The sequence below is a fragment of the Scophthalmus maximus genome, chromosome 10, assembly GCF_022379125.1.
Source record: "Scophthalmus maximus strain ysfricsl-2021 chromosome 10, ASM2237912v1, whole genome shotgun sequence".
NCBI lineage: Eukaryota > Metazoa > Chordata > Actinopteri > Pleuronectiformes > Scophthalmidae > Scophthalmus > Scophthalmus maximus.
In genome coordinates this window covers 5,642,830-5,655,766 of record NC_061524.1, presented here as the reverse complement: position 1 = coordinate 5,655,766, position 12,937 = coordinate 5,642,830, and the positions used below count along the sequence as shown (strand labels likewise).

The window sequence follows — 12,937 nt, the reverse complement described above, 5'->3', positions numbered from 1 at the left end:
CATTAAACAGGACTATCGCGCGTGTGATGTCAGAGAGCGGCTTAAGCGCCTTTTGATAAGCAGCCGCTCCTCCGTCATGAAGATATGAGGAGAGAAGTTGTTCTTGTTGATGGCTCTCATCATCGCCAACGGAGGAATTTGTATGCCGCGTTAGATAAATAGTTTGAGGCGGTGACATTGATAAAAGACGTGAGTCCACCTGTTCTGTCAGAGGATGGCACAATAATCAGCAAGGTTCCCACACAGCTCCTGAAAAACCATATACCATATGATGATGAAAGGGTTGGTTGGTCTATATAAGCCGTAGATAGTGTCTCTAGTCGTATTTGTTAACATTAAGGCTTTACTGCACTATATGATGTCATCATCTGACTTCATACTGAGTGAGGTCGTGCTGACGTCATTACCCTACCATGTACCATGTACCATTTTCTTCCTGACTTACTAACTTATCACATGACATCATACAATGGGGTCGGGGTGGGCAGCATCTCAAATATGTTCAATGTATCGAAGCGTGTTGCACATTAGATGTATTAAATATATAACTATATCGAATAGCACGACTACAAATTGTTAAATAGAATGCTGTATCAAAGGGTTAAATTGTGCACATATGAAGGAGATTTAAAAATAAATATCGCGATATAACAAAAATATATCGCAATATTATTTATAGGCCTTATCGCCTAGCCCTACAATGGGGCAATCATTTTCTGATCAATAAAAGCTTTAGATAGTCTGTTTTTAAGGATAATATCTATATATAATAAGGATAAAATAAGTTGATGGGATGTAAATTACAGGCTTATGTGGCTATAGATGTTTCGCCCTCACTGCAAAAGGGCCAGAAGTTTGTCAAGTTACCGTCTCTTTTTCGAGGACTTTTTCCTTTGCGTTCTGCTGCCGTGTCGCTGACCTCTGCTGTGTCCCGTGTCCGCAGGTGATCCACAAGCACTTCTACCTGAAGCGAACGGAGATCATGTCTCAGTGCGAGGAGTGGATCGCCGACATCCAGCAGTACAGCAGCGACAAGAGGGTCGGCCGCACCATGTCCCACCACGCCGCGGCACTGAAGGTAACGTGGTTTAAAAATGTACCGAAAATATTGAACGTGCTCGACGGTCAGCGTCACCGTGCTCTCGGACCCTCTTAGTGTCACGTGTCAAAATCTGACTCGTATCAATCATATTTCCTGTGAAAGAAACTTGTTCCGCCGTTTTCTGCATTTGTGTTCGTCAAATCAGTCCACAGTGATTCACCAGGATTTAAAACCAACTTTTTCTTCAACAAATTAACAAACGTTTTGAAGAAGGGATGAATATTTTTGTTGAGTTTAAACAAGTTTGATAAATGAACAAGGCGGATTTCACAGAGAAACGGACAAACTCATTGTTGCTTTTGTTTTGTTTTTCTGTTTGTTCACGGTAAGAAAAATACAGAATAACACCGCACCTGTGTGCTTTCACCACCAAGCGTCAGCATGTTGATAATCTGTGGGGGAAAGTGTGATGTTTTTCCTGTTACACGTCGCCAAGAAAGTGTTGAGTCTGACGTTGTGCGCCCCCCCCCCCCGTTGCAGAGACACACGGCTCAGCTGCGAGAGGAGTTCCTGAAGCTGCCGTGCCCCGACGGCCTCGAGCCCGACGGCGACGAGTTCTCCGAGAAGAGCGCCGCCCTCGTCCTCAAGGAGCTGCCCGGTCAGGACGCGGAGAAGCCCGGCAGCAGCCAGGACAGCCACTGCAGCGAGGGCCAGCTATGAGTCCCCCGCCTCCCCCCCACCCCAACCCCCCTGCTCCCCTCCCCACCTCCTCCCCTCTCCCCTCCCAGCATCTCCGACCCTTCCCCGCTCCTCCTCCTCCTCCTCATCATTATTACTCTTGAAAAGACTCGATGGCTTCCGAGCACAAGCCACCACTTTGTCAATATTTGTATGTAAAGATCTAATGGCAGGAAAAGCATAGAACGAGGGGACGCGGGGGGGCGGACGACAACCAGACGAACTCCGAACTATGCTACGCCCATATTGAAAACAGTCGACAAAAACTTTTATTTACCTGTAAAAGAGTGTAAACATTTTGTGCTTTTTTTCCAATTGTGAAATAACCACTGATTGGTATGTTATTAAAACTTGTTTATGTATACATAATTGAAGAGGAAAATTACAGATTATATAAGGGAGAGACCTTTAGAGAAGAATGTTTACTGAATGTTTATTTCCTTCTTTTTTCTTTTTTTTTTTGACTGTCAGAGTGAGAAACAGTTGTAACCAAGGATATACTGGTCACTCTTTAAGGAAACTATTTAAAAAAAACAAAAACAAGAGCGAGAAAAAGAAAACGCAAAGTACTAGAATCTGCAAGAAAAAAAAGCCCCTCTGCTCATCCATTGCTTCATTTGATTTTTTCTCGAGGATCACATCCACTTGAATAAAGGCTGACGTGGACGTTCTTAATGTTATGTTCTCCCTTCTACAGGCTCCACATTAAAAGAAAAAAAAAAAAAGCACCATTGCTCTGGATAAACATCTGTTGCCTCTCAGAACTTCTCCATGACTGTTTTCCCATCAACACGACTGTAGATCTGTGCGTCAGAGCCTCTCTCTCTCTCTCTCTCTCTCTCTCTCTCTCTCTCTCTCTCTCTCTCTCTCTCTCTCTCTCTCTCTCTCTCTCGTGTGGTGCCTCTGACCTACACCATACCAACAGAAAACCTTTTACTGATTCCTTTGCTATTTCTACAAAATTAACAATTCTGCTCCGTCTGACATTAACAACATCTGCTTTAATATTGTTTTTTATGTTGAACTCCGGTGATCCAAAAAAAAGAAAAAAGAAGCACTTTCTATTTTGCTCACTCCTTAGAACAGTCACGTTAATCCTTTTGCTCGGACATTAAATGGAGCTTGAAAGTACGGATTGATTTTGCGAATGCTTCTTTTCCTGCGTTCACCAGGACGTCGGCTCTCGCGCCCGGGAGAAGGGGGGGGGGGGGGCGACCCTGTGCACCTCGGCAAAGATGTGATCTCGACGACTGCATCGGTGTCATTAGTCGAGTGGCCAACTCTTACATCCATCTGTCAGTTTTTTAGTGTATTCTGGTTATTTTATGAAATAACTGAGGTACTTAAAGTAAGAAAGTCGCCTTTTTTTGAAGAAGAAGAAGCAAATATAATATTATTTTCTGATATTGAAAAATATCAGAAAACGAGCCAGGACTTCTAAAATTCAGGTGTTAGCTTTTACACAAAACGTATTAATAGTCCAAAAAACAAAACAGAGCTAAACGATGCCAGTGTCGATATACTTATATATCACATGCTTGTGGCCTCCATTCCCTCATTCTTCCGACGAAAAGCAGATTCAAAGGCTAGAGTTGGTTTTCAAGTGTTTGAGCTTGCATTTGGTATCGAGCTGCTCAGGGGAACTTTCAACACGACGAGGTGTCAATGCAAGCGCGGGGGGGGCCATCGTCGGTCGGAACAAAAAACCAAACGAACCCGTCAGGGAGACGGCCGAAACATCGAGCGGGGCCAAATCTTAGTTCATTCGTAAGGAGAAGGAATCCACTGGCGAGACCGGCAACACCAAAAGGCCTGGAAGGCGACGGCAGAATTCTCTCCTCGGTGGAGAAAACCAACCGATCGGATGGATATTATATTGGACTGCGTCGGCTGTAGCTGCATGTACACACCTCCCCGTACTCTTGTCACCATCCACTCTGTGGACGATTCAATTTCCGCACGCCGGAAATTCATTTGAGTGGCTCTAACTAGATTCAGAGAGCTCTGTGTCGGATCCCACAGTTCACGGTGCGGGTCGGATCAGAAAGCGCCGCGTGAATACCTGAACAACTCCCTCGCGGATCACCTGAGGGACGGAGGGGAATTCTAATGAGACGTGCGACCGGGGAAGGGTTTCGTGGATCAGGGAAGCGTCGCCATTTATCCTCAAAGGTGGAACACAGCTGCAGCAGAGCTACCGTAAAATATATGTATGTATACATATATATACACATATTTATATAAATGTATACATATATATGTGTGTGTGTGTGTATACATATGTATATATATGTGTAGAAATATGTATACATATACAGTATATACATGTATATATACACCTGTGGTGTCAAACACTGCATTCCTCCAGTCATTCCTTGTCTTTCAGGTCTTCCAACAATCGAATGACACAGATCAACACGGGCGCTGACGCTGGCGTCTGCAGCTCCAGACTCGAACCTGCCGACTTCTGCTGAGCGAGCTGGACGGTGCCCGGGACCTGCGTCCCAGCACACGACTGTACGTATGAGACGCAGAGGAGGGTCATTAGTCGCCCCGGATACAGCGGCACTTATGAACTCCAGCTTTAAATTGTTAAATTGTACTTTTCATTCATTTAATAAGAGATGTGTTGTATGTCTGAATTTGAAGTGTCCTTCCAAAGTCAAAGTGACACCAGAGACAACAATTGGGCACACAGAGAGTTTTGTAAAATACAAATCATTACATTTTCTTTCACTTTGAAGGAGTTAGGAATAAATATGTAAATGACACTGATCTGCTTTAACTCTCGCAATTTGAATGATGATATAATTATAAATGTGTTCATGTGCCTGTTTGATGCTGTTGCACAGTGGCACAGTGCACAACTCCTTTTTGCTGCAAAATAGTCAATGTGAATTTTTTTTTTTTACTTGGTGCCTCTGCCTCAGTATTTCTGCTTTTGGAGTCCCTGATAGGAACCTTTACAAGAATACAGAGAACGGTCAATGATTAAATATATATCAGTCTGTACAGTTGTCTGTTCGAGGTGGTAAACAGATGTTCATAACACAGACATAAAGAGGCTGAGTTTCAGTCAGAACAGAATTTATTTATATCCCTACATGACCCACTTATTTACCCATTGTATTGTTTCACAAGTCTAAAACAATTAGTGCCTGCTGGTGTGCACAAAACATATCCGATATAATTGGAATCAATTTTTTTTTCCAGCCTTTTCTGCATAAAAGAAGAACACTGTGCACAGAAAATTCATCATATACACCCACAGACACCTGATCACCACACATTAAAAAGTACATGCGAGGCCAATCATTACCACTGATGTTTGAGAGAACATTCTAACCAGGCCTCCTTCCTTCTCACACTGGACATTTCTGACCTTGAATGATATGAAAAACATGATCTGATTTCATAAATCATGTTCAAAGATTATAACTTTACAGAATATATATATTAAAAAAAGTGAATTTCCCTCAGGTACATATGTGTGAAAGCGTGTACAGTTGTTTGTCTTTGTGTGTCGTCTCTGTGATGAAGAGGCGACTTCCAGACCCCCCCCCCCCCGTGAGCCTCAAATGGTTATGCAGTCGAGCTAATGGAGAAAAATGAAATACATTTATGATCTTATCTTTTATGTCTGTTGTAACGACCCCCCCTCCCCTTCTCTCTTCCTGCAGGGTGGGGTGGGATACACTCCAAGGCTTGGCACCCAGACACGACAGAGTCTCTGACTCTGACCAGTCTTATGATGTTTAACCTGAACTCAACCGTAACCGGTTATTTCTGACAACCCCTAACTATTGTACTTTTTTTTGTCGTCTACATTTTTTTATTTATTTAATTTTTATCAAAACATTTCTTCTGAATATTTTCTCTCTAATCACAATCAGAAATCATTTATTGAACCACGGGTGAATTAAGTTTCATAGAAGTTGCTCCAACCAAGCAAAGAAAATATATACAGACCCAAAATAATAATTAGTAATAGGAAAATGTAATATGACTAAGAATAAGAAGAATTTTTTACAAAAACGAAGTATGTAAAAAATACATTCTACTGCAATGCAACATGTGTTCCTTAAACATGTGATATGCAAAAAGGTTGTTTATCATTGTCAATAAAAGCTCCTTTATCTTTATGTCAGTAGAATAAACAGTGACGTACAGTATAGTCACAAAACTAAAATGTGAATTGTATCATGCGGTGTTTGTTTGTAGAGGCAGCGAGGTAATACCCAGTCTACTGTAACACTTTTAACAACTGCTTTGTTATGAACAATGTTCACTCGGATCATATAATTGTGATTAGATGATAATAAAAAAAAACCATTTACATGTATTTACTGGAACATTGAACATCGCAGCTCACCATCCTCGTCATCATCATCATCAGCATCATCCTCCTCCTCCCCGTGTGCAAGGAGGGACTGATCAATTCTCCCACAATGCACTGCGCATCTGTCATGGCTGCTCGCCGGTGCCGCTCGCGCCACATGGGTCGGAAATAAACACTCGCGCGTCGCGTGACTGAGAGACGAGCGACATTTATCGGCGCGTCGATAAAAAACAAGAACAAAAGTGCGATTGATCGTCGTCTGTGGGATCCGGGACCGTCCCGACCGGAGGCGGCTGTAGAGGAGGAGGAGGAGGGCGAGGAGGGGGGCACCGGAGGTGATCCGTCATGCCGCTGGACGCGGAGATCCCCGTGCTCCGAGGCTTCCTGACACCGGGCGAGGCGACGGCATGGAAGCGGAGTGTTCACAGGACTGCAGGTGAGACGGGTTGTCTTCTTCTTCTTCTCCGTTTTAAAAACATTTCTCTTAATCATATCATTCCTGCCTTGACCACCGTCACGAGCAGGCTCCGTTGACCCGGCGAGCGCGTTGGAAGTCGCCGCACAGGCTGCAGCTGCCGCCGCCGCCGCCGGTGGCGAGGCGGAGAGACTCCGACACCAAGCCCCGGTCCTCCGGTCCTCCGGGAGCGACGGAAGCGACGCGTCGGCACCTGAAACATCTCGTGTCCGTTTCAGTCGCCGTCAAAACGAGCTGCGTCCCACGCGCACGTGCTGTTCGCCCCCCGCCCCCCGCCCCGCGTGTCGCCGCTCCGTCCGGCCAGACTCCGTCCGCATGCCGTCACATTCCCGTCGCCTCGGCCCACAGGCGACGGGAGCCGCGCTCCTGAACCGACCCGCCGCCGTCAGCCCGGAGAGTCGCGAGCAGCGTCGCCATTCGGCGCAAACACCGGGTCAATTAAAACGACGGGTCGAAAGTTACGCGAGGCAACGTCGGCCCGGCTTCCTCCATCGTGTCTGAGATGAACACCGCGCAGGAGGAGGAGGAGGAGGAGAGGGAGGACCACGAACTGGAGTCGTTGCTAAGTGACGTGTTGTCCGTCGGTTGTACTGCTTGTTGTAACCGGTTACTCGTTCACACAGGCCGCTGCACTGTCCGTCACCCGACCGATACATCGGCCGACCGATGATCTCGACCGATACATCGGCCGACCGATGATCTCGACCGATACATCGGCCGACCGATGATCTCGACCGATACATCGGTCAACCGATATTGACTTGAGCCTTTACATGTGCATTTATGTTTACATTTTATTTTAAAATAAATTATTTCGTATACGCTCTGTGTGTTTGGTTTGGATGTGTATTCTCAATTTATAGTTGTTTATGATAAAAAATATGTGGTTAAAATGGAAAATATCACGCCCCGATTACATGTCTTTGTCATGGAGGTTTGATAAGGACATGTTAAGGAATCATTGACAGATTTAAAATAGATATATCGGTCAACGTATCGGGAATCTTGGACTCCAAAATATCGACATCGGCCGCCAAAAATCCACGTCGGTCGGCTCTAGTTCGCTGTGGCAGTGGGAAAGATGGAGGAAAACACTCGTTGGCCAGTCAAACAGTCCAGTTTGATCATTCAACAGTGACATTTCATACCAACTGTCTTCTATCATCCTTCAAGTTCCAAGTTTTAAGACCAGTCGGTGTCCAACAACAACAACAACTGCATGAAAATTCTGCCAGGTGTCGGTCTGTAAAATATGATCAAAGTATCGGGCCCACTGAAAGGGAAGCAGAGTCTGAGATTTCGAGAATAAAGGACCATAAGTATTTGGATAATTAAGCATTGTTTGTTTTGCAGGCTGCGAGCTTCAGCACATTAGATTTGGAGTAAAAAAATAATGGTGACAACATAAAGGTCCCAGATCGCCGCTTTAATTTGGGTTAAGGGTGAGTTAGAGGTATTTCTGTGAAAACACGAAAGAGAGACTTTGAGAATTGGCTGTACTAAGTGAAACAAGGGTCAAGATTTGACAAGTTCAGTTAAATACACTCTTTGTCTGTCAATTTCCTGGCAGAAAGTGCTGCATTGATCATTGTTGTAGTTGCGCAGAATTGGCCAAACGCAGCCTTTTGTTTCTTCCCAGAACTGTATTTTTGTTCAGAGGAAAAGCCTCTCACAATGTCTTCATGCAGATGATCCCGGGACAATGAAACCATGAATTAAATAAAACGGACTAATAAAACGGATCCAGGTGTAATGCTGTGTGAGCCACCTGCGCCTCTGCAGTGGTAGCGTCACTACGTACAGTCGAGTTCTAGCTGGGACGTCGTGAAGATGAGCTACACCTGAGGACCCTTCGTCGCAGATCCCTGCCGCTGCTTCATAGTCGGCTGTCCGCCTTTTGTGAAATCCTATTCACCGTTGCCTTATTAACTGCGGCTCATTGGCCGAACCTGTATGAATTATAGACTAATTTGAGGGCCTCTGCCTTGTTTTCCTTAATTGCTGCCCTTTCATCGGCAGGCCTGAAGGGTAGCTGAAATGCCATTTAGACGATGTGGCCATAGCTCAGGTTTTGATTTTCCCCCTCATAAAGCCGAAAGCCTTCCTCGTCCGCTCCCTCCCCTTCTCTCTGTGCCATTATGGCAGCCCCCGGGTTTCATTAGATCAGCAGTGAGATGAATATATCTCCGCAGCTCCTTTACAACACCATTTGCACTGCAATTACTTATTAACGCCGAGGGTACATTTAAAGGGATCTCGTGACTTAGCGTGAGGGTGTGCCAGAAATCTGGCTTCATGTGAGAATCTGGGCACGATGAGAGAGGCCATGTTGACGTCCACACAGTGGTGGTGCTTGTAGTGAGGTGATGGTGAGGGACCACACGTCCACAGCTTTTGTAGCACATGATGAATTAGGTGTACGGAGGTGTGAAAGAAGTCGGGGTATAAACCCATTTTCAGTTTCTTTTTCATTCTCCACACAACTGCTTCCATGACTTGCTGCGTGTACAGCCGCGAGCCACACCACAACACACGTGTGTCGTTTCCATTTGTGTGTATCATGGGCCCCCGACGCTACAAAGGCGCATTCCATGAAGGAAAAGATCGGACCGCCATTCGATCCAACATCCGTCAGGCTTCTTTTAATGTTTGTAATGAATACTTAATGGATGGATGATTTGTTGGACAGTTTAACAACAGCGCTGCCTCTGTGGACCTTGACTGGGTTTTCCTCATAGGTGCAGATATACCACCACACATAAAAAATGAAAATGACCTGAGGAAGTGTGGTCCAGAGTCAATTTTTCTATTTGTACGACACTGTCAAGTCCATTTTTTCCCTGAACAAAATTCGGTGTGTGGACGTTTGAGTTTAAACTTTCAACCTGCTGTTCCAGAGACGGGCTCTCTGCTGGAGTCCCTGATGGAGGGGGACTTCGAGGCGGTGCTGTTGAGCCCGCAAGTGTTGGATCTGCTCGGCGGCGATGGCAGCTGCAGCGAGGGGGAGGACATCGAGGCCTACCTGGAGAGACGGGTCCTACTTTACCTGACCGGAGGCTCCGACGGCGACCGGACCGACAGGTAACGAAGCAGGGACGTCAGTCGTCAAATCAGCTTGATCTTAAGTCACAGTGACATTATATACGCCTGCAAAAATAACTAATTGTATTTTCAGTTATATTCTGTTGATGACGATAATGATAAATGGGTAAATATGAATGTATAATTGAGTTGCTGAAGTGAGCCCACTCATTGAAATTGCCCTGATGAGGTGTGTTTGACCGTGGAAGTGTATGAGTCTAGCGCAGGCTTGTTCTCGAGAGTGTTCCCGTTCTCCTTTCACTGCCTCCACTGCCTCTGTCATGAATTATTAATTTTTAATAAGGAGAGCTTAACACCTCCCTTCTAGCTCTGAGGGGAGGTCTGTCTGCAACCAAATGTTGTCGAACGCAGCGCTTATTGCTCCTTCTCCTCTCCCTTCATCACACGTCCTTTTCCTCTTTTATGTCACCCTCTCTCATCCTCAACAGAAAGGCCTGTGATTGAAGCTTTAAAAATAGTCTATGTGCATCATAGCATTGATTTCTTTATTTTCTCAATTCTGAAAAACCTCAAAACATGTCTCCGCTCCAGTGTTTCTTGTCCACTGAGTCCAGTGTTTCTTGTCCGTCCCGCTGCAGGGAGCTGACAGCGATGGCCCTCGCCGTCTCCTGCCTCCAAATGTTTGTCCAAAGTAACTGGACCGGTCCTCCGGTGTCCGTCCATATCTCTGACCTGCTGCCCTCGGCCCTGCTCTCCTCTCAGGTAGGAAACCAACCTCATCCCGCTCTCCTGCTCTTGTGTCATGTACCATCTTATGCCTAGTGTTGAGTCTTCAGAGCCTGTGTGGTGGAGACCAAAAACAGAGCAAAGAGGAGAATGAATATTGCTCTTAAAATCCTGAGGTGAACACGAACTCCGGTGTTCATGTTGCAGTTATACCACTAGTCCACAGGGATACTCTTTGTAACTATGTATTGAATGGAATAACTTGACAATTGGAGAAAATTGGAGGAAGCTGTTGAAAATAATTACGGTTACCCTTCCCTGACAAAGATAACGGTAATTAAGATAAGTCTAATTATTCATGTTTCTTTGACCGGCAGCCCCAAACCTTGGTTGAGGCGATCCACTCCAGCCTGCTGCTGGACGGGGAGTCGGTGTACAGCCTGGTGGCCAACCCCTTCCTGCTCCTGCTGGCCAGCATTATTCTCACCAAGTGCTCCTCCAAGATGGAAAGCCTCCAGGTGAGAACGTCCTTTAAGTCACAAACAACCTCTAATTGATGAATTATCTATTTCTAATGCTCTGATGGTAATTTAGCCCCTATACTTTAGTCCTTTTGTACCAGAAGCGACAAAAAAGCGGCTTCATAGTTCCTACATTGTGCAACAGTGTTTGAGGACCTCTTTTTGCTACCGGTGGAGTCGCCCTCTGCTGGTCATCCCAGAGAACACAGGCTTCAGGCACATATTTATATCCAGTCAATGGGTGTTACTGATGACGCACCCAGTGATGCTGAAGCCACAGAGGTTTATCGTGCCTTTAACAAGTCGAGCATTTCCGTTGCTGGAAGGCATCTTACTTATTTAATAAGCTCAGTTTCTTCGCAGCCTCCTGCAAATGAAGTGAAGTAGAAAAAACCCCCCCAATCTTTTCATCTGAACCTTTTATGTAAAGAAGTAAAAGAAATGGCAAAGTGCCGGCAGTCGCTCTCCGGCCTCAGATCTTCATAAGTCATCGCCTGTTAAACACTAGTTAACACAAAGTCTCAGGAGAGCGCAGAGAGTAATTGTTGCGCTAATGTCACAAGATGTTCAGCATCAGCTGTCAAACGGCGGCTCTGACATCACCTGTCGGGACGGGAACACAAGCACAACAATGGGGTTGACCCGTTTTTTCTGGATTTGGTGTTAATTTGCTCTTTAAATGCTAACGAGGGACAAAGGGGATTTAATTACCAGCCCTGGTTTTTCCACCCAGCCCACCACCACCACTCTTCCATCCACCAGTGCAAGATATGCGTGTGTGCTCTTATGCCACGATGAATATACATACATGCGTGTGTGAACTTTGCTTAGTTAAGAGTGCATGTGTGCGTGTTGGAGGGTATTGATTCAGGGAGACAGACGATTAAACCTTTTCGTGTTATCGTGCAACAAAGGTCGTCTCACATTGGAAACGAGGCAGGACTTATCCTGCCCGACACACAATAAGCTTTTTACGTGGTTCGCTTCCACTGCTGAACAAGAGCAGGGAGGGTGCAGTAGATACGGGCACTCTGGTGTAAGTATAGCATTTTCATGGCTCCAAGACATGTTTTGTTTTTGTTTTTTCTCCTCTCCGCTGCTTTGTGCTTTTCTCAGATGCAAAGAGCAAAGGAAGATGGCTGTGATTAATTTGTGGTCAGCACGCAGCACTCAGATGCTGTTGGTGTTTTATTTCAGCTTAAGGGACCTCGAGAGCGGCGTTTTATGTATTCAACCTACATGTACGGTTTCTGACTGAAATTAACAATAACGGCCTTCGTTTCTTTTACGAATGCTCTTGATGACAAACTGCTGGTTTGGTCACATTTGTCATGTGTTCTGTTTCTTAGTGAAAGAGAAAAACAATCCCTTATTTGGAACAACGTCATACAAGAGATCGACCTTCATTCCCACTTCCAGTTAAAACATTTCCAGTCAAACTGAAATCAAATTTAGTCTTCCCTTTGTAGAAATAACATCTTTTTTTTTTTTTTTGAATTGTATTCTTTGCAGTTTAGCGCTGTTACAGGGAAGAATAAGGATGCATCACTGCTGCTACGTTTGCACCTGCCGTCAAAACTACTCCCGCGTTTTCGAGCGCCTTAACCCGCGAAGTTCGGAAACCACTGATCGCCGCCTTGTTCACACATTCTTATTTGTGGTGTCGTTGTTTTTTCCACATGCGTGTGCAGCTGCTGCCCTGGTGGACCCTTCGCTACATCAACCTGCATCAGCAGATCCTGGAGGCCCCTTCTCCACAGCTCCTCAACTCGGCCCAGAGCAGCATGGACAAAGGTCGGTCATCTGTAAATTTTCCTTTTCCTTTGGGTTTATGTGTTTCGTGGCCCAACAGCCTCAGGGTTGTGAGGCTCACAGCATCATCCCTTTACTTTGTATGCGTGCTCTGTGTCGCACTGCGAGACCGGAGCTTTAAATCATAGGCGTTCCACTCAAGTAAACAGCAGTCTGCTTCATTTATGGTTGAATGAAAGTGTTGTTGTTGCTGTAGTAAACAATATATCAGTGTGCCACTTTATACCTAGCTCCGGTTGGAC

The 12,937-nt window shown here is 45.4% G+C and overlaps 2 protein-coding genes across 18 annotated transcripts in view; both read left to right on the top strand.

The window, feature by feature from the left end:
* birc6 (baculoviral IAP repeat containing 6) overlaps positions 1-2,450 on the top strand; it is an 80,646-nt gene extending 78,196 nt beyond the window's left edge. For all 14 annotated transcript variants that reach the window (XM_047335232.1, XM_035606912.2, XM_047335226.1 and 11 more), the window contains exons 72-73: positions 944-1,078; positions 1,583-2,450. In XM_047335232.1, coding sequence (XP_047191188.1) covers positions 944-1,078; positions 1,583-1,762 — 315 coding nt within the window. In that variant the 3' untranslated portion in view covers positions 1,763-2,450. The remainder of the gene's footprint in view (positions 1-943; positions 1,079-1,582) is intronic.
* Positions 2,451-5,971: 3,521 nt separating this feature from the next.
* The window catches only part of ttc27 (tetratricopeptide repeat domain 27), a 53,034-nt gene continuing 46,068 nt past the window's right edge, over positions 5,972-12,937 (top strand). Inside the window, exons 1-5 of one of the 4 annotated variants that reach the window (XM_047335160.1) lie at positions 5,972-6,555; positions 9,492-9,675; positions 10,275-10,398; positions 10,740-10,880; positions 12,575-12,677. In XM_047335160.1, the coding sequence (XP_047191116.1) occupies positions 6,465-6,555; positions 9,492-9,675; positions 10,275-10,398; positions 10,740-10,880; positions 12,575-12,677 (643 nt within the window). In that variant the 5' untranslated portion in view covers positions 5,972-6,464. The remainder of the gene's footprint in view (positions 6,556-9,491; positions 9,676-10,274; positions 10,399-10,739; positions 10,881-12,574; positions 12,678-12,937) is intronic. The other 3 variants (XR_007031599.1, XM_047335161.1, XM_035606428.2) reach the window with 3 other exon arrangements.